Source organism: Silene latifolia, chromosome 6, assembly GCF_048544455.1.
Source record: "Silene latifolia isolate original U9 population chromosome 6, ASM4854445v1, whole genome shotgun sequence".
Taxonomy (NCBI): domain Eukaryota; kingdom Viridiplantae; phylum Streptophyta; class Magnoliopsida; order Caryophyllales; family Caryophyllaceae; genus Silene; species Silene latifolia.
In genome coordinates, this window is record NC_133531.1 from 5,695,472 (window position 1) to 5,720,085 (window position 24,614).

General features: G+C 38.7%; 2 protein-coding genes across 2 annotated transcripts; both read right to left on the reverse strand.

The window, feature by feature from the left end:
* Positions 1-12,290: 12,290 nt before the first annotated feature.
* Positions 12,291-15,730, reverse strand: LOC141587437 (uncharacterized). The gene is made up of 2 exons (XM_074408923.1): positions 13,045-15,730; positions 12,291-12,944 (listed from the first exon to the last, which is right to left on the reverse strand). Exons 1-2 carry the CDS (start codon positions 15,728-15,730, stop codon positions 12,565-12,567), a joined length of 3,066 nt encoding a protein of 1,021 aa, XP_074265024.1. The 3' UTR covers positions 12,291-12,564.
* Positions 15,731-17,200: 1,470 nt separating this feature from the next.
* LOC141586140 (putative uridine nucleosidase 2) lies at positions 17,201-20,827 on the reverse strand. The gene is made up of 9 exons (XM_074407271.1): positions 20,585-20,827; positions 20,091-20,206; positions 19,272-19,331; positions 18,976-19,161; positions 18,763-18,867; positions 18,471-18,567; positions 18,001-18,108; positions 17,756-17,891; positions 17,201-17,539 (listed from the first exon to the last, which is right to left on the reverse strand). The coding sequence occupies exons 1-9, from the start codon at positions 20,640-20,642 to the stop codon at positions 17,431-17,433; spliced, it is 975 nt and encodes a 324-aa protein (XP_074263372.1). The 5' UTR covers positions 20,643-20,827; the 3' UTR covers positions 17,201-17,430.
* Between the last annotated feature and the right edge of the window lie 3,787 nt (positions 20,828-24,614).

Genomic DNA, 24,614 nt, shown 5'->3' on the forward strand with positions numbered 1-24,614 from the left:
ATTATTTCTCTGCTTCACAATTTCACATGGTATCGTGAGCCTTAAACGATCTAGACACACTAAATTCTTTCAAAAAAAAAAAAAAAAATCAATCAAAAAAATCGAGCAATTCACCATGACAGGTGACGACAAGAAGAAAGGAAACGGGAGTGGTCCAAAGATAATTCCCGCAACATCACCACTTTATCTTCATCCTTCCGACAACCCAAATTTGAGTGTTACGCAAATTATCTTTGATGGCAGTAACTACGATTTGTGGGCCGATGCCGTCAAAAACGGCTTGGATGCTAAGAATAAATTAGCCTTTATAGAAGGGAAGGTGAAGAAGCCAGAGGGCGATGAGGAGGAAAATAATCTTGAGATGGTGGCATGGCGGCAGTGCAACGCCATGCTTAGGGCGTGGCTTCGGAATGTTATCGATCCGAAGTTGCACCCAAGTATTACCTTTTCGCAACCCATTGCAGACGTTTGGGAGGAGTTGCGGGGTAGGTACTCTGCGGGTAATGCCCCTAGAGTTCATCAATTAAAACATGAATTGAATGAATGTAAGCAAGAAAGGGATTCCGTGGTGGAATATTACACGAGGTTAAAGACGATATGGGACGAATTGGCTAATTACAGTAAGATAGCGAATTGCACATGTGGAGCAGCGGCATCAATAGCAAAGGAAAGAGAGGAAGAAAAGGTTCACCAATTCTTGATGGGGTTAGATTCGAAATTATATGGCCATATTCGAACTAATCTGCTAATGGAAGATCCTATCGCTCCATTGAATCGTGCTTATGCTCTAATACTAAGAGAAGAGAGACACGCATCAGTGACTGCAGCGAAGGAAGAACATCATGATTCAGCCATGACTGCTAGGACCTACGGAGGAGAAAACGGCAGAGGTGCGGTTGCAAAAACAGAAGGAGATGGAGGATATAGACCACCTCAATGCACTCACTGTGGAAAATTTTATCATACGGAAGAAAACTGTTATGATAAACATGGATATGAAGAAGTGAAGGCACGAGAAAGAGGAAGGGGTCGTCGAGGCAGCAGCACCAGCCGAGGAAACTACAGTCGTGGCAGAGGAAGAGGACGAGGCCAAAACAGCTACCAAGCTAATGCCGTGTCAAGCAATTCAGGGACGAAGGCAGGAGAGTCAGCTAAGCAGAATATTCCGTTCACTGACGATGAAATCGAAAGAATTCGAATCCTGTTGAGTGCAAGCCCGAATGGAAACGAAAAATTACAAGGTATGAAACTAACTATAGATGTCGAGTGGTTGATAGATAGCGGAGCATCGCATCATATGACGGGAAAGCGAGATTTTTTGGAGAAAACTTGGGTCGAAGAACCTTCGACAGTTAGTCTGCCTGATGGACGAGAAGTAGAGGCAACTTTACATGGCCAAGTCCGATTGGATGCTCACTTTGTTTTGAAAGATGTTCTTTATGTGCCATCGCTAACCTGTGACTTAATTTCCGTTAGACAACTGATACATGAGAACAATTGTTTGCTAACATTTTTTTCTGATCATTGCGAAATACAGGACCGGATTACGAGGACGGAGATTGGACGGGGTGAGCATCGACAAGGGGTATACTACTACAAGTCAAAGAAAACCGAGGTGGTGGACCATGTAGCAGTATCGAAAGAAAGTCGATTATGGCATAAAAGACTTGGACATCCGTCAAAGAGTATTTTTTCTCGTTTTACTAATTTAATTGGTTGCAATTTGAATTGGAATTCAAATTATGCTTGTGATTCATGTAATAGAGCAAAACAAACACGCACTTCGTTTAAGCTTAATCATAAAACGTGTGAAGATTTATTCGGCCTCATTCATTGTGATATATGGGGAAAATATCGGGTTGCTAGTTTGACTCGTGCACACTATTTTCTTACTATCGTTGATGACCATAGTCGGGGTGTATGGGTCTACTTAATGAAGGATAAGAGTGAAGCAGGGGACTTAATTAAAATGTTTTGTCAAATGGTGAAAACTCTGTTTGAAAAACACGTTAAAATTATCCAAAGTGACAACGGTACAGAATTATTATCTGGGCCTATGCAACGATATTATGAAGAAAATGGTATTCTATTTCGAACTAGCAATGTCGACACACCCCAACAAAACGGTAGGGTTGAAAGAAAACACAGACACATTCTTGAGAAAGCAAGAGCCTTACGTTTTGAAGGGGGGTTACCCTTAGAATTTTGGGGAGAATGCATTTTAACTGCTGCTTATTTGATAAATCGTACGCCAACACCTTTATTAGACGGAAAAACACCCTATGAAATTATATACCGTAAGAAACCCAAGTATGACAATATAAAGGTACTCGGGTGCTTGTGTTACGCCCACAATAAAGAGAAACCACGAGACAAATTTGGGGAAAGGGGAAGACGGTGTATTTTCATTGGGTATCCACATAGTAAAAAGGGTTGGAAAATGTATGATTTAAAGGAGAAGAGAGTCTTTGTCTCACGAGATGTCCATTTCTACGAGCACGTCTTTCCTTATGCTATTTCGAATAATGAGTTAGTGTCACAACAAGAATCCGACAAAGCCATAAACGGTTTCATCGATTGTGAGGAAGAGCCCTCTGAGTTGAGAGGCGATGAAGAAGCAGGGGACGAGACAAATGACATTGCTGAATTAAATGAGGTTGTCAATGACCAACCAAGCATGGGTACTGGGGGAGTAATACATGATGAGCAACATGAGGTGCAAAATGAATCCATGGAAGAAATAACAGGTACAAACATGACCGATGAAAACATGGGTCGTGGAGCAAGGCAGAGATTCGAACCGGCATGGAAAAAGGACTACTATTGCAAATCGACAAGAATAGTTACCCCGAAATCACATGCTCACCACGACCAAGCTAAGTCCTCCCGGTCAGGTACGCGCTATCCTTTGAAAAATTATGTTGTAACCAATTGTTTCTCACATTCTCATAAAGCCTTCCTAGCAGCACTTGACAGCCACGTTGAGCCCACATACTATCACCAAGCTGCTAAGGACGAAAGATGGCGAGAAGCGATGCGCAAGGAAATCGATGCTTTGGAAAAAAATGGGACTTGGAAATTGGTTCCTTTACCTCGAGAAAAAAAACCCATTGGATGTAAATGGGTATATAAGATCAAGTACCGAGCAGATGGGACGGTGGAACGGTACAAGGCGAGACTTGTGGCGCAGGGATTCACTCAAGTTGAGGGCATCGATTTTCATGAGACTTATGCGCCGGTAGCAAAGATGACTAGTGTGAGATGCCTGCTTGCAGTGGCTGTCATCAAAGGTTGGTACATTGAACAATTAGATGTTAATAATGCTTTCTTACATGGCGACCTCGACGAAGAGGTATACATGAAAATCCCACCAGGTTTCGAAAGAAAGGGAGAGAACAAGGTATGTAAATTGCTTAAATCGATCTATGGCTTAAAACAAGCGTCTCGAAATTGGTTTGCCAAATTAACAATTTCGATGAAGAATTATGGCTTTATACAATCATTAGCTGATTACTCCTTGTTCACATACAACCGAGGTGGAGTTTTCATTGCAGTTCTCGTCTATGTAGACGACATGATCGTGGTCAGTAGCCATAAAGAAGAATGCGCAAAATTCAAAGTGTTTCTTGATACGAGATTTGGCATTAAAGATTTGGGACGAATAAAATATTTCTTAGGGATAGAAGTAGCCCATGGAGCCACTGGGTTGTTCCTAAATCAACGCAAGTATGCAATTAGTATCATTGAAGAGTCGGGTATGCAGGGAGCAAAGACGGTTTCAACACCAATTCAACCACGACATAGTCTGGCCATGGCAAAAGGAGATGTTTTAAAGGACATAATGAAGTATCGTCGGTTGGTAGGACAGCTAGTATACTTGACTATAACGCGGCCCGATCTTGTGTATGCAGTCCATGTGTTATCACAGTTTGTGAACGAACCACGCAAGGAACATTGGGACGCGGCTTTGCGGGTGGTTCGATATATCAAGCGGAATCCGAGTAAAGGTATATCATTCAAGAGGAATTCGGATTTACATGTTCGTGGATATTGTGACTCGGATTATGCGAGTTGCCCATTGACTAGAAGGTCATTGAGTGGCTATTTTGTTTCCCTAGGACAGTCGCCCATCTCGTGGAGGGCAAAGAAGCAATTGACAGTAGCAAAATCGACTGCGGAAGCTGAGTACCGAGCAATGGGGGCAGTCACGAGTGAAATGATATGGATAAAGGCGTTTTTAGCATCGTTGGGTGTCTTTCATACTCGACCTATGAGCTTGTTTTGTGATAACCAAGCTGCCCTCCATATAGCAAGGAACCCCGTCTTTCATGATAGAACGAAGCACATCGAAATTGATTGTCATTTTGTGCGACAACATTTGGTTTCCAATACGATTAGTTTGCACCATGTCCGGAGTAAAGAGCAAATAGCTGATCTATTCACAAAGGCTTTGGGAGGCGAGACTTATGATCATCTTCAGTTCAAGTTGGGACTCGGACTTCCAAGTGCTCCAACTTGAGGGGGAGTATAAGAATATCATGAAATATACCATAAGATTTACATGATATTCTTTTGATATGGTGATATGTAAATATTGTGTTTTAAGTAAAGTAGATTATATAGTTGCCTTTCTTTGTAAGATATTATAGACGCATATCTTTGGTGTTGTAGGTGTATATATGTATTCCTCTGTCGATGATTAAGATCAATGAGAATAACCATTCAACATATTATTTCTCTGCTTCACAATTTCACAACTACAAATTCACAGGGAGTATGATCTTAAAGGGTCTTCACAAGGAAGAAACCCTACAAAAACCGGAACACAGTCCCGGTTGACATTGAAGGACTTAGAATTTGATCTGTGTTTCTATCTTGATTCTCCAATTCGACATCAACTGTTAGAGTGAGTTTACCCAATTTTGTGTTTTCTTAAACCCTCCTGACTAATTCATTAAGAGAATGCTAGACGACATTTACAAAGGATATGTAAAATACCAAAGTTGGCTGATATGACTGGTAAGGCTCTCATCTCTTAAACAAGTGGTCAGGGGTTCGATTCGTGACTCTTACGAATGAAAAAGCCAAACTTGGGAGAGATCAACCCATTAAATTGCCTTCAGTACCCCGAAGGAGATTGCCCTAGCAAGTCTAATCCGACATCCACAACCAAGGCCGGGCAGGTTAACTTATACCTCACTTATTATGATTAACAGACAAATCAAGATAGACTGCAAGTTCTTGGAGGCTATGTTACTCAGACACGGATACTACGTATCGTATCCGACACGTGATTTTGAATTTTAATAGATACGGGAATACGGTCAAAGGAGTATCTTAACTTTTTTTTTTAGACACGGATACGATACGTTTTATATATATATATATTATTATATTTGAGAAATAAATAAAAATATACTTTATACTGTATTTTTTTGTTTTATACAATAGTAATTATTAAAATATTATCACCTTTTACAGCTATGTATTATTAACCCAACTACCCACCCCCTGCCCCACACTTCTCTTTTAAAAAATAAATCCCTAATCTTTCTCCTTTTCCACGCACACCGCTCTCCCTCACACAAAGATCAAGATCAATCTCTTTCTCACACCAAAGATCAAGATCAAGATAAGATCCTTTTCATACATAAATATTAAAATATTACAGTTAAGTCTTGTTTTTCCATCAAAATTAAGATCAAGATCAAGATGTTTCCATTGTCGTTGCCGTATCCGTATCGTGTCAGTAATTGGCGTATCCGATACGTATCCCGTATCGTATCCTGTATCGTATCGTATCGATACGGAATACGCCACTCAACAGACGTGTCCGAGTATCGTAGCTTGGAGGATCAATTCATTATGGATTACAGTCTACTTCTCGGTGTACATATAGAGCCCCCATCTCGAGGTACTCGTTCTTATTTCTTGGTATTGGTTCATGTAGTATCTACCACGTCCAAAGATGGATATTGAGCCTAATAGAGTCCTTATGTCATGGGATGATAAATGACAAGTTTGGTTACGTGTCCAAGTAATCACTTAACGCCTAAAACTGAGTTTAATTGATGAATAATAAAGTTTAGGGGTACACTTAGTGATAATGATAACAATTAGGGGTACCATGTACTTTTTATAAAGTATAGGGGTGCCATGTAAAAAGTCAAAAAATTAAGGGGTACCATGTAGAATATCCCTTATTTTTTATATAATCAACTACTTATCAGTTCCTAATTTTCAAGTAACTTATCAGCTACCTTTTTCAGGTTTCAGTTGGCTTTTCAATTTTCAGCTAACTTTTCAGGTTCCATCTATTTTTTCAATTAGTTTTACCAGATGGAGCCTTATTCGATAATTCGGTATTACTTGGGGTCAAAACCTATCCGCATCAAATATGAAAAAGCCAAACTTGGGAGGGGTCAACCCATTAAATTGCCTTCAGTAACCCGAAGGAGATTGTCTCCGTTGTCGGTAGGAGATACTCCTGGTCAAAAAAAAAAAAAAAAAAAAAAAAAAAATTCGTTGTGGTTTTCATTTTTCAACGACAAATTGAATGCTGACGGAATTCAATCCCGGTAAATTAGCTTAGAGATGAATCCCCAAATTGGTTCAAGCTTGAAATTCAAGCAACTTTGGAAACTACTGTACAAATGCTAGCATTTTGCACGAGGATCAGGTACAGAATCATTTATTTAGCAAAATCGTTTGTAATTAGGATTTTTATAGTCCAGGATTAAATTCGCCTTTAATTAATTGTTGAAGAAATCATATTCTTTGTATTCATCATACAGTTATGATTGAATGTGTTAATTCCTGCAGTTGATTGCATGATTTTGATTTAATTGCAAAGAAGTATTGTTCAATTAGCTATTAAACTGCAAAAATAATCCTAATTCTGTTGAATATCTGTGAAATATAATTGCATGATGACGCGTTTTGATTAATTCCTCAAACCCTAATTTATAAAGTCTAGCATATAATTTTGTTACTTGATTACATGATACGGCAGATACGAATTAAATTACAATACAAATTGAAAAAGTTCTACAATGTTGAATCTTGACAGTAGTATGTTTGTAGTCTTTATAATGTATAATTCTGTCTGAATACTTCATTTATTCAATGCTTCGGAGTCCGAATGAGAGTATGAATATCAGCTTCATGAATCATGTTCCTGCAATCGTTAATAGTAATTTGAGGAACTGTTAGAATAGTGTCTGATCATTTTGATATCTGTTTGGAAATTTGTCGCGTTTATTTGATCAAATGATTTACTGATAATGTTAAGGATGACTCCTGATTTACCTGTGGCCGGACGATTACGTCTATTTCTAACTGTCAGAAGGTTGTCTCTGGCTGCCTGAAGCCTGCTTATGGCATCGGTAATATTCATTCGATCTTGTGGCAAATGGTTGGAGCATGACACCCCGACACTAATCACAGCAACAATGCATTCCACTTTTCGCTGAAGTGCATTTTCGATTGTCCTTCTGTCATTGGCTTCTTCAGTGAGATTATCTGCTTCAAATGTGGGGTCTACAATGTGTAACACTCGGTCAGGTAATGCTGTGTCTGCATACTTATGAAGGCTGTAGTCTTCCATGAACATGTTATCTGTTGGACTCTTTCTGGTCATTAGCTCAAGAAACAATATACCATAGCTGTAAATATCACCATCTGTAGATGCTTCACTTCCTAGGCCGTACTCTAACATGTGAATTTGATGACAAGGCTTAGTTACGCTGTTACGGAATGGCTAAAACAGAGTAGTACAAGTTTAATCTGCTGGAAAAGTATTACCCTACAAATAATAAGTTTTTCATGTCTTTCTCCATTGTTTACTAAATGAAACAGTTAGTTTGAATAAAAGCGTGCTAATTTTTACTTTTTACTAAGGAAGGAGCATGGAATTCTGATCACGCCCATTTAAAGCTAAACTGCAGGTGGTTTAGAAAACTCAATTAGATGCAAAATAAAAGTGCTGAAATAGTATTACCTGGAGCAGCATAACCAACTGTACCTCTGATTCCTATTGTGCTACTTTGATTTGGATGTCGAGGTTGAGTAAGAAACCTTGATAGTCCGAAATCTCCAACATGGGCGACGAAGTCATGGTCAAGCAATATGTTACTTGGTTTCAGATCGCAGTGTACAATAGGAATTTCGCATTCATGATGGAGATAGTTGAGTGCATGAGCCACATCAATTGCTACACCTACCCTTTGAGGAAGGTTCAGGTTTCCAGCAACTCCATATAACCATGTGTCAAGACTTCTGTTAGGCATGAACTCATATACTAAAGCTCTAAAATCATTTCTCTGAAAATCAATGCTAGAGCAAGCTGTTATGATGCCAACCAAATTCCTGTGCCGAACATTTCTCAAAGCTTTGCATTCTGTCATGAAGCTTTTAGATGCAGCATGGTCTTGCAAGTTGAGAACCTTCACAGCAACCGTTTTGCCTTCCAAAATCCCTTTAAACACAGATCCAAAAGAACCCGAACCAAGAAGGCTTTCCGAAGAAAACCCACTAGTGGCTTTAAGTAGCATGTTGTAAGACACTTTCATGAACCCTTCTCCCATCACCAAATCTAATAAAGGAGGTGTCGTTTTCTTTTTGATACATGCTAGGTATATCCCACTCAGCACGGCCACCACCCCAACAACTGCACTCATAATTGTAATTATCAACCTAAGGGCATGGGACAACTTCCTTCCCATGTTTTGGGACAACTTCCTTCCCATGTTTTCTTTTTCAGTGCATTTGGGTAAATGCAGCTCTGGAATTCCTCCACAAAGCCTGTTGTTACCGACAAGAAAGACCGCACTTTCATTTGCAAATACTAAATTTGTTGGAACGCTTCCTTGAAAGTTGTTGTGGGATAAGTCAAGGTAATATAGTGAGGGAATTTTTGCGAGAAAGGCCGGAATAGGGCCAGACATCTTGTTCTGAGAAAATTTCATTTCTTGAAGGCTAGCCAAAGAAGAGTATGATGAAGGAATGTCTCCATGGAAGGAATTCCCATCCATATACAAGTATTGAAGGCCAGTACACTTACCAAGACCATCTGGAAGTACACCTGAAAACTTATTCTTAGACAATCTCAAGTTTTGAAGGTTAGCTTGTTTACTAATTTCCAAAGCTATGGTCCCTTTCAAATGATTATTAGATAAATCTAGTTCAATAAATGAAGCAGATCCTGTGAAGAGTTTGTTGTCCAAGGTTCCATTCAGTTCATTATTTGATAAATCCAAGTATATTAAACTCTGGGAATGGCTGATGCTTAATGGTAAACTCTCTTTGAATTTGTTGTCATTTAAGTGGTGTTCACTCAGACGTGATATATTTTATATTACTCACTGATTCGGGAATTTTACCTGTCAATGTATTGAAACTCAAATCAAGAGCTTCTAATTTGTGGAGTTTCCCGAGTTCATGAGGAAGAGATGCTGACAACTTGCTGTTACTCATGCGTAGGATCTGAAGGTTAATAAGATTTGTAATACTGGCAGGAATTGTTCCACTAATCAAACTATCCCCGATTGTGAGAAATCTTAAAGTGGTGGATAGATTTGATATTCCATATAAATCATTTGCCATCGATTGCAGATATTTTAATTGGGTACAGTTGCTTAGTGTACTTATAAAGCCAATATCAGTATATCACCCTCCAAGTAGTTGTGAGCTATTGAGAAGTGATATAGGCTATGAAATTGCCGAAAATCACGAGGGACCTTCTCGGTAAAGCTATTCCGATAGAGCATGATATATGCGAGATTTGTTAGGTTTCTTGTAATCAGGATTGATCCTGAAAAGTTATTTTCGACAAGGTCGAACCATGTTAAACTAGGATTAGCACAGCCCATATGTGGTGGAAGTTCTCCATGCAATAGGTTATCGGTAACATCAAGAACTTGAAGGGAGGAGATATTAAAAAGGGACACCGGAAGTGTGCCAGAAAGCTGGTTCCCTTCAAGTGCAAGGGTAATTAGGTTTTGCATCCTACCAATGCTGTTTGGGATAGTTTTTGTAAACGTGTTAAAATCAGCATATATTGTTTCTAAAGATGTAAGGTTTTGTATGATATCGAAAAGAGGTCCTAAAACGTGTTAGAATCTGCTGAAAGTTTTCTCTCTAGATTGTTGTTACGTACGATAAGAAGTCTGAGGTTGACGCAACTAGACAAATTGGCTGGAACTTCACCTACAAGCGTGTTGTTCATAAGCCGTAGCTTCTGTAACCTGATTAAATCACCCAAGTTGAGTGGGATTTGGCCGTACAAACTATTATTGTAAAGAGAATAGTATTAAGGAAGGTGAGGTTTCCTATGAAAGGAGATATGGTACGAGTTTAGATCTAATATTGTCACTCTATTATGTTTGCGGCCACAAGTAACTCCCTCCCAATTACAATGGTGAACTGAGCTGTTCCATGAGCTCAAAAACCCCTCTAGATGATCTACTAGTTGGCTTTTGATGGCCAACAATGCTATGTGGTCAGTTTCATTGCCTGGATAGTCGAAACCTCGAACCACTTGAGCTGCTGTAATATTTTGCATTAGAAGCACAAGGAAAACAAGAAGTGCTGGTTTGCTACGGAGGGAAGAAATGCAAATTGAAGGATCATATTGGGTTTTCAGGTGGGTAATCTTCATTTTTGTAATATGTTGTTTTTATGTGTGAGTGAAATGCTCTTTGGCCTCCCAGTCTCTTCATTCATATAGTCACTTAAATCATGACTTTTTCTTTGATCTATATTTTTAACTTTGTTAACATAAACTCGACAATGGAATTTAACTATTCTTTCGCTTTTAATATGATGAAATAAAGTAATGGTGTGTTTGGGAAGTTTGAATTGGAATTGAATTCCGTAATTGAGACATTTCAAGTGTTTGGCAACTCCTAGAATTTGGAATTGGAATTGACCCAATTCCTTATCAATTCCAAGCTAGTTAAAATTTGGGGTTTTCAAATACCTACCATATACTAGTCATTTCAATTCCATGACTTCTTACGTTTTATTTCGTGACGCAAATTTCGTCATAATATTTTTATTTATGATATTTTTTCCGATCGCAAATATTTTTCGAGGCAATATTTAATTTTTTTCAAATATAAAACATTCAATGGTCTCGACCCATATCCGTCTCGCCCAAATTCAATTCCAATTCCAATTCCAATTCCACGGGTTTCCCAAACGCAATTTTGGAATTGGATTTGGAATTGAATTCAAACATTTCAATTTCTACAATTGAAATCCTGAAAATGAAATCAATTTCGTTTTTCCAAACACTACCTAAAGTTATTCTTCTGTTATGAAATGGCAGTCTGTCAATAATCTTCAATGCAATTTTCATCTTGGGTCGTTCAAAACTAGTGTCTATGAAATTCGATATAGAGATACTACTGCGTAGTGCTGCGTACATTAGACTCCTTACGTTGATATGAGCCGAAGTCTTTGGGAAATGGGGCAATGTTGTTGAAAGGGGTTCAGGAAATAGTCCAGGGCAACCCAGAGATAGCAAATATTGTGGAAAATTATGGAACATTATAATAAAGAGGTGCAACTGTACAAGTTTCATTGGTCTGTGAATCTTTTTACCTAAATTAATTTGCTTCTTTTTACTTTTTAGCAAGTTATAATTCTTACTGCCCCTTTATTTGCTAATCTTCTTTGTACAAGGAGAAATCTTGGAGAGGGCCAGTGCCACTCAAGGAAATAACGTATGGTGGAAGGGCATGAAGCATTCCACTAATACGATTATAAACTTTTGTCAGTAATTTTATATAAATAAAGGGCACTTCTGTCTTTTACTTAAATCCTCCTTGAAGAAAAAGGTTTAGCAGTGTCTTCATTAGTCCATACAGGACTTTTGAAATAATTTCTGAGCAAATCGAACTAATCATAGAATTGAACTGTCCATGTTTTTCCATCTGTGATTATTTATCCGAATTTCTACTCGTAGAGTCGTACTTCTCTTTGATTTTTATTGTACAACAACTGCATATTATATTCGTGCGCTGGTTCCTGGTTTGCTAATAGTATATGTGTATGATTTGACGAATCATTACTATTGCATTTTGGGTTGTCTCAATTCTCAAAGTAATTGATCAATGCGACGAATCAAATATTGACATATTGTCATGTCTAGATAACTTCAACTGTTTTCTGACTAGCCTCTGTTGAATAGCATATTGATAGGGATTGACTAATTGGGAGATTAGTAAGGCTAATGAAGAGATAAGGGGAAGTGATAGATTGGCTATTTGTGAGATTAATGAGACTGCAAATGGAACATGTTTTATTAATTAGACATAATTTTGGTGTTGTTCTGCATCTCAGTATGTGTGACAGTAACTAGACATTCTCTATGAAAGCTTCATAACCTTGGTCTAAAATGATATGCTATGGACTATTGTTTCATATGGTAGTTCCCTCCAGATGAAATCAATGTGCCATTGAAGATAAACGATAAAACGATAAATTACATGATACACTGACAGTGACTACTGAAATAACTATGGGATGTCTCTTAATATATGCAGGAATACTCCCCCAATCCTACTTCGTATCAAGAAGGTTGTCTCTTGCTGATTGAAGCTTGATTATGGCATCTGTTAGTTTCATTCGATCATGTGGCAAATGGTTGGAGCACGATACACCAACAGTAATTACCGAAGTAATGCATTCCACTCTTTGTTGAAGTTCATCTTGGGTTGCAGTTCTGTCACCAGCTTTTTCTTTGAGATCGCCCTCTTCAAGTTTTGGGTCTATAATCTGTAACACTTGATCAGGTAATGCTGCTTCTGCATACATATGAAGGTTGTAATCTTCCTTGAACATGTTGTCAGTTGGACTCTTTCCTGTTATGAGCTCAAGAAGCAATATACCATAGCTGTAAATATCTCCAGCAGCAGATGCTTCACTTCCTAGTCCGTACTCTAACATTGAAGTCAATAACAAAGCTTAGTCGGGGAAACAGAGAATGTGGACTAAAAATCTCAATTACATGCAGGAGGAAATGTTTTAAAATGATATTACCTGGAGCAGCATAGCCAATAGTGCCCCTGAATCCTGTGGTGCTACTTTGATTTATATGAAGGGGTGGAGTAAGAAACTTTGCTAATCCGAAATCTCCAACATGGGCGACCATGTCATTATCGAGCAATATGTTGCTTGGTTTGAGGTCACGATGCACAATTGGATTTTCTATCTCCTGGTGGAGATAGATGAGTGCATGAGCCACGTCAATTGCTATACCCACCCTTTGAAGAAGGCTCATGTTTCCATCAAATCCATGTAGCCATCTATCAAGACTTCCGTTGGGCATGAACTCGTATACTAGAGCTCTAAAATCATTTCCTTGGAAGTCAATACTTGCGCAAGCTGTTACGATGGCAACCAGATTCCGGTGACGGGCATTCCTCAAGGCATTGCATTCTGACAGAAAGCTCTTTGATGCATCACAATGTTGCGAATTGAAAACTTTCACAGCAACCGTATTTCCATCCAAGATCCCCTTATACACAGATCCTGAAGACCCTGAACCAACTATGCTCTCTGAAGAGAATCCACCTGTCGCTTTGAGTAGCATGTCATACGACACTTTCATGAATGCTTTTGCCAGCACTGGATCTGATGAAAGAGGTGCTTTTTTCTTCCTGACACGAACCAGGTATATCCCTGTCACTATGGCCAGCCCTCCAAGAAGTCCACCTAGAACTAGAATTATTAACCTAAAGGCATAGGACATTAGTTTGTTATTCCTTTCTGTGCATTTGGGTAAATGCAACTGCGGAATACCTCCACAAAGTCCGGTGTTGCCGTCAAGAAAGATTGCACTTGCATTTGCAAATACTGAATTTGTCGGAACCGATCCTTGAAAGTTGTTGTGGGATAAGTCTAGGAAATATATCAAGGGAATTGTTGATAAAAAGACCGGAATAGGACCAGACAAGTTGTTCCAAGAAAAATCAATTTCTTGAAGGCTAGCCAAAGAAGAGTACGATAAAGGAATTTTTCCATGGAAGGAATTCCCATCCATGTACAAGCTCTGAAGTTCAGTACACTCACTAAGACCATCTGGAAGTAGGCCTGAAAACTTATTCCTTGACACTCTCAAGGTTCCGAGGCTGGTTTGCTTACTAATCTCTAAAGGTAGGGGACCTTCCAAATTATTATGAGAGAAATCTAGTTCAACAAATGTAGCCGATCCTTTAAATTGTCCGTTGTCCAAGGTTCCATTGAGTTCATTGTACGAGAAGTTCAAGTACAACAAGCTCTGACAATTTTGGATGCTTCCAGGTATACTCTCTTCCAATTTGTTATCGCTTAGGTCAAGTCTACTTAAACGTGATAAGTTTCCCAAAGAATCGGGAATCTTACCCGTGATTCTATTGGAATGCAAATCAAGAGTCTCCAATTTGTAGAGCTTCCCAATATCATGAGGAATAGATGCTGTCAACTTGCTGTTACCGATAATCAATTCCTCAAGGTTAATGAGATTAGTAATACCGGGAGGAAGTATTCCACTTATCAAACTATCTCCAACCGTGAGATGTACTACAGAGGATAAGTTAGCTATAGAATTGGGTAATATTCCAGAAAAATCATTTCCGCTCAATGTGAGGAATTGTAATTGGGTACAGTTAACTAGTGTATTTATAAAGTTGATGTCGCCTTGAAGGTTGTTATACGAGAGAAATAAAGAAGTTAAATTTCGAAATTGTTGAAACCCATGAGGAACCATCCCAGTAAAGTAATTGTTATGGAGAATGATTTGCTCAAGGCTTGTGAAGTTTGTCATGGTCGGGATTGATCCTGAAAAGCTATTTTCAGATAGATAAAACCATTTCAGACGAGAAGCATTGAAGCCCATTTGGGATGGAAGCTGTCCATGTAATAAATTATTAGAAAGATCAAGATTTTGAAGAGAGGAGAGATTGAAAAGGGATATGGGAAGTATGCCCGAGAGTTTGTTCCCTCGGAGACAAATGCTATTTAGGTTCTGCATTCTACCAATGCTATTCGGGATTGTTCCTGTAAATGCATTGTAAGGGGCAGATACTTTTTCTAAGAAGGTAAAGTTTTGTATGATATCAAATAGAGGTCCTGTAAGGTTATTGGAGTCCATGACAAAATACTCTAGTTTCGACAAGGCTCTTAATTCTGCTGGTAGAGCTCCCTCTAGATGGTTGTATTTTATGTCAAGAAATTGGAGGTTTATGCAGCCAGACAAGTTCGCTGGAATTTTACCTACCAGATTGTTATTGTTTAGCGCTAGATTCTGCAACCTGAATAGACCACCCAAGTTGCTCGGGATTTGGCCCGAGAGACTATTATTGTAGAGATAGAGGGTATGAAGGAAGCTGAGGTTTCCTATAAAAGGCGATATGGTACCTGACAAGCCGCTGGAATGGAGCGTTAAATTAGTCACTCGATTATGTTTGTGGTCACAAGTAACTCCCTCCCAAATACAGTGATGAATTGAGCTGTTCCATGAGCTCAGAATCCCCTTGGGATGATGATCTATTAGTTGGTTTTTGATGGCCAACAATGCAATGCGGTCAGTTTCATTGCCTGGATGATCAAAACTACTGGGAAGGGATTCAGTTCGTGAAATCTGTTGCATTGCAAACACAAGGAAAACAAGAAAGGTTAGTTTTCTAAAGAGGCAACAAATAAAACTTGAAGTATTATCAGTTGTTTTGAGATGGTTAGGCTTCATGTTTGTAGGCTGCTTTTATGTGTGAACTCACTGAGATGTTCTTTAGCTTCTTAATCTATTTATATAGATAAAAATAACTAAATGACGACTTATTCTGTTATTGCATTTCTTAGTTTGGCAATAGTCATTTGTGGGAGGTGAAGTGATGTTGATTTTTTTTTTTTTGGTGTTGACCAGGAGTATCCCCTAACGACAGCTGGGGCAATCTCCTTCGGGATACTGAAGGCAATTTAATGGGTGAACATCTCCCAAGTTTGGCTTTTTCATTCGCAAGAGTCAGGAATCGAATCCCTGATCACTTGTTTAAGTTTAAGTGATGTTGATTGTGAAGACTAAAAACAATAGAGTTCTTGTAGCTTTATTATCCTAGACAAATTGATTTTTGTTTTGATTTGTGTAATCTTTTTCCGGTAATCGCGCTTGTTATTACCCTGCAGGGGCCGTAACAATTCTTACCAAGCGCGATGGAACACGCAAGGAAAAAGAAATGGTAATGGTCACCAACCCGTCCTTGAGAAGATATCGATACGACAAAGCCAAACCTAAAATGACCCGATTTATTTTACGTCGATGACAAACTAAACTTACTGTCGTGGCAAATAATATGTGATGGCCAGACCAGGGCTGATTTTTCCAAGCTTGGACTTGTACACTGTAGTAGGTGGTAAGTCCGATCAGTGCATGTCACACTCAGCAGTCAGCAGTTCAGCACTCTACAGCATTGAATATTTGAGAAACTTGGCATGTTTTTTTTCGACAATTACAAAAAAACAAGCAGTTAGTCTTGCTGAAGACGGGTCGGAGCAAGTGACGGGTAATGTCACTCACAAAACGGATAGGGGGGACAAGGTGAGGGCACCCCCATGTGCTTCCCTCTCTCTTCTATTTGGGTCATTTGTGAGAGGAAATGGTATCCGTCACTCCAAAGTGACGGATACGTGCCGTCTTCAATGAGATTTTGTGAAAAACAAGACACTGGAAATATTTATCGTGGTTTTTTCTTGCTAATCTTCGAAATTTCGAAGTTAGGCGCTCTCTGTAGCGATCACTCAGCCTAAGACAGATGTGTTATGTTGTGACTTGTACAATGTGGATTCCGTGACTATTTTCTCATAATGTGTTATATTGTGACTTGTGACTACTAACTAGAATATCGGACATTTAGTCCATTATGGCGGTACTGTGCTGTGCATTTTGTGACGCGATTTTCTCATTTGTTGAAAGCAATTTAGCTTCATTTACCAACTTGTAAACTAAGGTCTAAGGTGAACGAGTGATTAGATAAATACACCATCTATTAATTTCCTTCACAGGTTCTAATTTATGACAAAAATGTGACCATTTTAATAAAATGTACTCCGTAACTGTTATCATAAATAAGAATTTGTGGATGGTTAAATTGGTTATTCGCTTTTTTATTATAAAATGGTCATATTTTCTCCGTCACAATTTGAAATCCGTTACACGAGAGACCAGCAATTTCTTCGGCTTTCTGTGATTGAAAAGTAATAGTGGGATGAAAACATCCACGAATAAATACAAGAACAAATGTTGCGGTACAATAACTTTAAATTACATAGAGCACCAGCGGTGAGAGAATTATACACGACTGTCGACCCAGTTTGCACCCAAAAAAATGACATGAGGTATGACTTGAGAGATTTTCTTGAATTGGGCAATTTATAAGTTAGTACCATAAGTTATGAATTTATAAGTCGGTCCATGACCATCTTGACCACTTTCGGTGCATCAACTGTGATTGCAACCTTCACACTTGGTTTATTGCACCATTCTGTAACTTCTCCAAACCTATACAATACAATAAGAAACCAAGTAAATTAGTTTATTTTAAAAAAAAAAAGAAAAAAATCGCGCTTGGATTTTGTTTCGTAAATGAAATATTGATTTGTCCGATTTCACATGACACGTTATGGACGAGTAATATTGCATGAGTCTTGTATGAGACTGATTTACTTGTGAGACTGTTAAATGTAACACTGTTTCATATAAGTCTTTGAAACATACCTTTTCTGGTTGTTGTATAGTAAAGTGAGGCCTCTGGTGATGCCGGCTCTTTGAACTCGGACAACGCCTTCTGTACAAGTAACCACTGAAGGATCTATAGCAGCAATTATAGTTGCTGGATCATGAAGGTAAACACCTGCATGATTTTTCATCATTAAAATCGGAAAATCAAACCAAACAAGATTTTACTGCTTGGAAAACAGGAAATAAGGATTACAGACGAAATTAGACGTTGTTACACGAACCTCTAGTATTGTATGCATCATAATGGTAACCATAATACACACCAAAGATCTTGCACAGGTACTGAGCAAATTTTCCGTTTGAAGCCGCGAGCTTTTCCCTATCTCCATCTGCATTTTCCGAAAATCAGCTGCAACAGTCAGTCATATTACTAGTTTAACTTGCTCATGGCCTCGCGTGTGAGGCTATGACTAGTTAGGTATACCTTTCTTTACAGCTGTCAAAAAAAAAAAAAAAAAAAAACTTGCTCTGAGTTTTTATGGAATTAAATTGAGCGAGAATTTGTATCAGTAAGAAAACCATAGACCAGGGAAATTGAGCATGTTGGCTAAGCAGCTATGTGATTTCAGACTCGGCTGCAAGGATCAAACATGACAGGATGACACGGAGTTGGGATGTCCACAGCTAGAACATCAGCTGTAAAAATAACTTGATGGGTCACATTGATCATATGAAAGCAAGGTAACTCTACCAGTAAAAATAACTTGATGGGTCACATTGATTCCCACAGCTAGAACATCAGCTCCACTAGTGAAGACAATATCAGCCGCATCTGGATCACCAAAAATCTGCAGAAATAATTCAAACACCAAAAGCAATGAATCAAAGCAGAATCATGAGAAGAATAAAACTTGCAGCAAAGACGCTTGAATTTTGCTGTTGCTTGTTAAATATGAACTATGATGGAAATAAAACACGATTCCAATGAATACGGATCTTTATAGTTTATAACTAAGGCAAGAAAAACGATTCCAATGGCTTACGTTGGCCTCAGCTGCAGGATTCACATTGCCATTTACTGCAAATGCTCCACCAAGAATAACAATTTTCCCAATGTTTTTCGTGAAAGCCGGATCAAGCTGGATTGCCTGTGAAAAGATATATGTTCGAGTATATCAGTTCAACCGACAAGAAAAACAGGCCTAAACAAAAAACAATAGCAATGTGGATTCAGAATAGATAACATGAACACCTACCAAAGCGACATTTGTTAGAGGCCCTAAAGCTACCAAGGTAATTTCTCCTGGATACGTTTTCGCTTGCTCAACAATGAATTCGGCTGCAGATTGCCCAATTGCCTTTCCATTTGGTGGAGGAAAGTTTTGGTTACCAAGCCCATCTGATCCATGAACAAAATCAGCTATCCTAAGTTTTGTACCTTGCTTCACAAGATGCAAATATTTCAATGAATTTGCTTAGTACAAGAAACCACTCGAAAAAACACCAACTGTCAAGAGTTAAACGCGAATACAAATAGATACGAGTGATATACCAAGATTGTGACATGAGATCCTTCAGCAACCGGAATATCAGTCCTTCCTGCAATCTCCAACTACACAATAGAGGCGGAAGAAGGTTAATGCACACAACCTCTTCATTCCAATACATAAAAATCACCGGTCTTTGGAGAAACACTTTCGCACATCAAATTAGACCGAAATCATTAGAATCTCGACCGGCATTATCCATTCTCGTATGGCATGCCTATTTTCTCTAAATTAAGGCATGAGCCACTCCAAGCAAGCGAATGAAGGGTCAAACGCCTTTGCCCTGCTATATAAAGAGTTGCTTCCAGATAACTCGTAACCCAAAAATCACAAATAAGATTATACATCCAGTTGTACCATAAGCATTGTACAACCAAGGTATAAGAATCCGAGCTTAAATGTATTTTTTTTTGAGCTAATTCAAAGTTCATGTTTTTAATGTGTAAATGGATGAGTTCAATACTTTCTAATAAAGATCATATTATTTAACATAAAGCTCGGATACTTTATCATAAAGCTCAGATTCTACACCGTACAACATATACAACTGGTTGTATAATCCATGAATTGCCCAAAAATGGACTGAATAATCGCGTTCATCCCAAAGCAAAAGAACAACGAAACTTCTTAACATCATCAACAACAACAACAACATCAGTCATCAGAGCCTTAATCCCAAATGATTAGGGTCAGCTGACATGAATCATTACTTAGAACCGTCCCTGAGTGGTCCCACTCTCACAAGGTAAAAAGAACTTTAATTTATATATCCATTAGCAAAAACTAATTGCATAGCAAAAGAGATGGTAAATGAAAAGTAGTACCAAATGCAAGGCATTTCTTGTTGCAAGAGTGGTGTAAACATTGCCAAAAATAGTAGTTAGACCAATCACATCCACCTCTGGTGACTTCAATGCAACAAAAATTGCCATAGCATCATCTGTATTTCCAATATTATTTCAATATTATTTAACATCATGATTCAATCTAAACTCCAACAATAAAGCAACAATTCACATCCGCAAGCATGTTATAGGTTAATTTCAACGAGTTTCTTTACCTTATAAAAAAAAACAATAAGCAACAATTAAAATCTGGGTCAAAAAAGAAATAAACTGGGTAGTAGGATCTGGAGACCCCACAACTTATGGTTCGATACTCAGATTTTTATATAAAAGACCCCTTGACTTGTATTCAAGACCCGCACGTCCCAAATTTTCTGGCTACGCCACTATATGTCGACACATCGTCTAAACAGATCAAAACCATGATCATTAAAAATATTGATTAAAAACATAATTAAAGAAAAAGAACGTACCGATGCCAGGATCAGTGTCGATAATGAATTTTTTCTTCATGGATTGTACGTCTGTCATCTGTGGTTAAAGTGTTTAACTATGGTTAGATATGAAAATGAAATACAATATGTCTGAATGATTTGAGGATTGTGGTTAGTTAAACATTCAGTTCTCCTACAAAATTGACCAAACATGTGACACTCTTATCTGGCCATACTCATTATTTTAATTTTAAAAACATTTTATGCATGTGATGTTCAACTATTGTTGAAGTAACCTCTTTTGTTCTTATTATATCATCTCCACTATAATCCACTCAAAAATAAAAATGTTATCTTTCACATTTATGGGTGTGCCACTATGCCATGGTGCTCTCACGTATGCTTTCGATCACTAGATGATAATATTCGTCTTAAGCTTAAAATGGGTGAAACATGGCAGATAAATTAAAGTGAGAGTGCTTAGCTACTAATAAAAGGTTAATCTTATACAGACTATAAGCAAGTGGAAGAATATTAGACATGTCGTCCTAAGTAGAGGTGTACAACATAGCGGACCAGCTCGGCCCTGCAATACTTTGTGGGCCGACATCTAGCAGCACGGCACGACCCGTATATCTCCTCGGGCCGGGATAGTGCCACAACTCCCTCGATTCGGCCCGGTCCAAACACAATTAAAAAAAATATATAAAGAGGTCAGGCCCGCTACTCAGTGGGTCAGGCTAATGCTAGACAAAATTGCCCAGCACTAGTCCGGCCCAGCGCGGTCCTCATTTAGTGTCCTGCTTGGGCTGCTGGCACTCAGACCGGCCTACCCTATGGCTCGATCCAGCTTGCACCGACCTGGTCAATGCACACCCTTAGTCCTAAGAATGACTGATGTTAGACTTATGTCGTTAAAGCTCATATTATCTTTCGATCAAAATTCTTTGTAGTAATGTCATCTGCATTGGGTGGTCAAACCTCAGCAACGAGCCGCTTGACCTGTGACCAGCCCGAACCAATTCGCCAAAACAAGGGTCGGGCTCGGGTCAAGCAAATCCCGACCCGCTCTCAATCTGAACCCGGCCTTACCTCGGGCCGTTCCGGTCCATTTCCACTAGGCCCGACCAAACCCGTGTTGACCCGTCTCCCACCTCGGGCCTGTTCTGGGTCCACCTTTCCCTACCCGGTCCGAATGTTTGACCACCCCAAATCCGAATCATATGAGACGTTATCTCGTAAGTCGAGCACTTTGTCCATCCGAAGTCCGAAACCCCTCGGGCATTTATGATTGTCCGTTTTAGAAATTAGCAAACCAAGGCGAAATTCCAGGACAAACAAAAACAACTTCGACAGAATCAATTAACACACTCTATCTCCCAGAATTCAAACTCAAATCAAATCATTCCAAAAATTATTCCTTGTTTCCTTAAAAAAAAATTCAACTTTTCACTGCCCATTTCAATTTATACCCTAATTAATCCCACAAATGTAGAGTAATTAGTAAAAGAAATTAATTTTATGTAACCAAATGATGTTGAACACAAAAATTGCATCAAAAAAACAGCAGAAAAAACAGGAAACTCAAATAACTCCATTGAAGTTAAAGGATCTCAATGTTGAATGTTCATCTTCTACTTCAACTCAAGCTCCAAAAGGTTGTTTAAGGTTCTTTTTCTCTAATTACTCTTCTAATTCTTCTAAAAATAAGCCTAAATGTAATAATGTAGTGAAAAAGTGCAGTAATTTGGTAAAATTAGGAGAAAATTTCAGTGCAAAATATGATCTTTCTGATGGTGTGAACAAATTTACATCTGGGTTTCAGTATAAATTATGTGATGATCATGAAAATGTGGTTAATTTAGGAAAACATGGTAAAAGATGTGATCTTTCTGATGAAATTAGCAAGTTTTCAACTGGTTTTGGGAATAATGTGAATAATGTGAGTGATAATGCTGAAAATTTTACTGCTGTGAATAAATTAGGAGGTGGGTTAGGTTTTGGTAATTTTTGTAGGAACAGTAATGCTGATGAATTACTGGAGAATGATACAGAATGTACTGATGCACCAGTTCAAGGTGGATTATTGACCTCAGGGGTGGGCCGGGCGGCGGGGACGGCTGCTAGTTGTAATGCTGCTGACCAGGTTCTTTCTGGTGTGAGTGACAAAAGGAAATGTAGGGTTTCGTCCTCGCCTTCTGGTGTGAGTGACAAAAGTGAAACACAGGATGGTGATGGTGACAAATTGCCACCCTTTGAATTAGTTAGGGTTTTGTCCTCGCCTTCATCTAGTCTTGGTTTTTCTTCGGATTTGTTTGACAAGAGTAATAGCAAAATTTCAACTAGTGATGCCACTAGTACTACACCTGATAGTCGAAGAAATTTGCATTCTTTTCAGCATTCAGACGTGAGCTCTGAAATTCGAGGTGTGCTTGGTCCTTCAGTTGATCATTTCGCGAGTAATATATCCTCACCTTCTCCTATTAGTCCTAATACGGACTCTGAGAAGCTAGTTAGTCCTAGTTTGGAAGATTCGTTAGGAATTGGGAATGTAATGAAGTCTCCGAACTTTGACCTCTCTGATTTAAGTAGAGACCAGATATCTAGACTTTGGTTTGAGTGTGAACTTGACTCAGTGACTGAAGTTCTTCGTAGAGTTAGCGTATCTCCAGAATGTCAAATATCAGAGCTTGATTCTCCTAGAGCGAGTTTTGAGTTCAATCCCCTTATTAAACGCGACAATTCAATTGACCTAACCCTTCTCCGGGAAGCTATGGATATGGGGACTCCTGACTCCGAGGCCAGGATATCATGGAGGGAAGGATTAGCAAGCCGCATATTTGAAATGGACAACGTAGATTGCTGTCAACCTGTCCCAGACAATTCGAGTTGGACAGTATGCTATATAAACGATTTGTTTCAACTATGATTATTCATTCTTTTACTCTCATTTGGCTGGTTATTGGATTCATTTTCCACTTCAGGTTCAGTAACTTAACACGACATATGTTTACGTAAATTTGTCTGAGAGTACTTATTCACTGTGAATCTGTGATGTTGTTACCTCTCATGGTACATATTAGGAGCTTCAAAATGTTTAGCTCCCTCTCCATTCCCCTAGACCTTCAAAAATGGTCTAGCTCAGGCTCGGCACAGAGGCCCATCATGTTGTGTTGTCTTGTTTCGGAATTTGAGGTGACATCACGGGACACCTGAATTGCCAATGGCCTGTTGCACCGCGTGTCTGATTTGTACTGCCTAGTTGTGCTTACAATTTGTTTTTATGATGAAACATTTGCGCTAGTCCAACCCTCACTGTAAGGGTCCACATTTGTTTTCAGAAAAATTGAAGACTTCATATGTCCTTCGGCCTATCATAACATGAGACGACCTAACCCGTGTTTGGATCATGTTGTGCCATACCGTCCTGATAACCCACAAGTCCACAACCTATGTTCCAACTTCCAACCTTATCTACTGTTCAAATGTTCCATTTATGACATTCACTGCTTCTAGTGTATTTTTCTCTAATTTTGTTAAATGTTTTTCCTTGCTGAAGGCCAGCACTAGTTCCACGGACTAAATCGCCCATGGCGTTAGTATATTAAGTTGTGACATTATTATACGGCGCTTGCATTTAGCAACACATTATAGAATAAGACTGTGTAATAGCTTAGTTATGTCACCGCAAGAATCATGATCCCCATGGATTCATATCCCGAATTTGGATTACTGGAGGTGAACTATTACCGTCTTCATTTATGTATTCACAGTTTGTTGGGATTTGCGAGTGTATTGGATGGACAAACACACCATTTTCTAAAAAGTTAAAACAAGTTTTTTAAAAACTCAAAAACCATCTTTTTGTCCTTAAAAATAGAACAATTTGATGTTTCTAATTTTGAAAAATACTTCTAGAAAATTAAGCTTCAAAAACTACTTTTTAACAAGTTAGGCCAAACATGCTCTAAAGATATCACATGTAAGCATTTCGTGTTGATGAAAGAGTAGAGAATTGAACAGTTCAGAAACAAATGAGTTACTAATAGTGTGTGCTTGGCCGAGATTT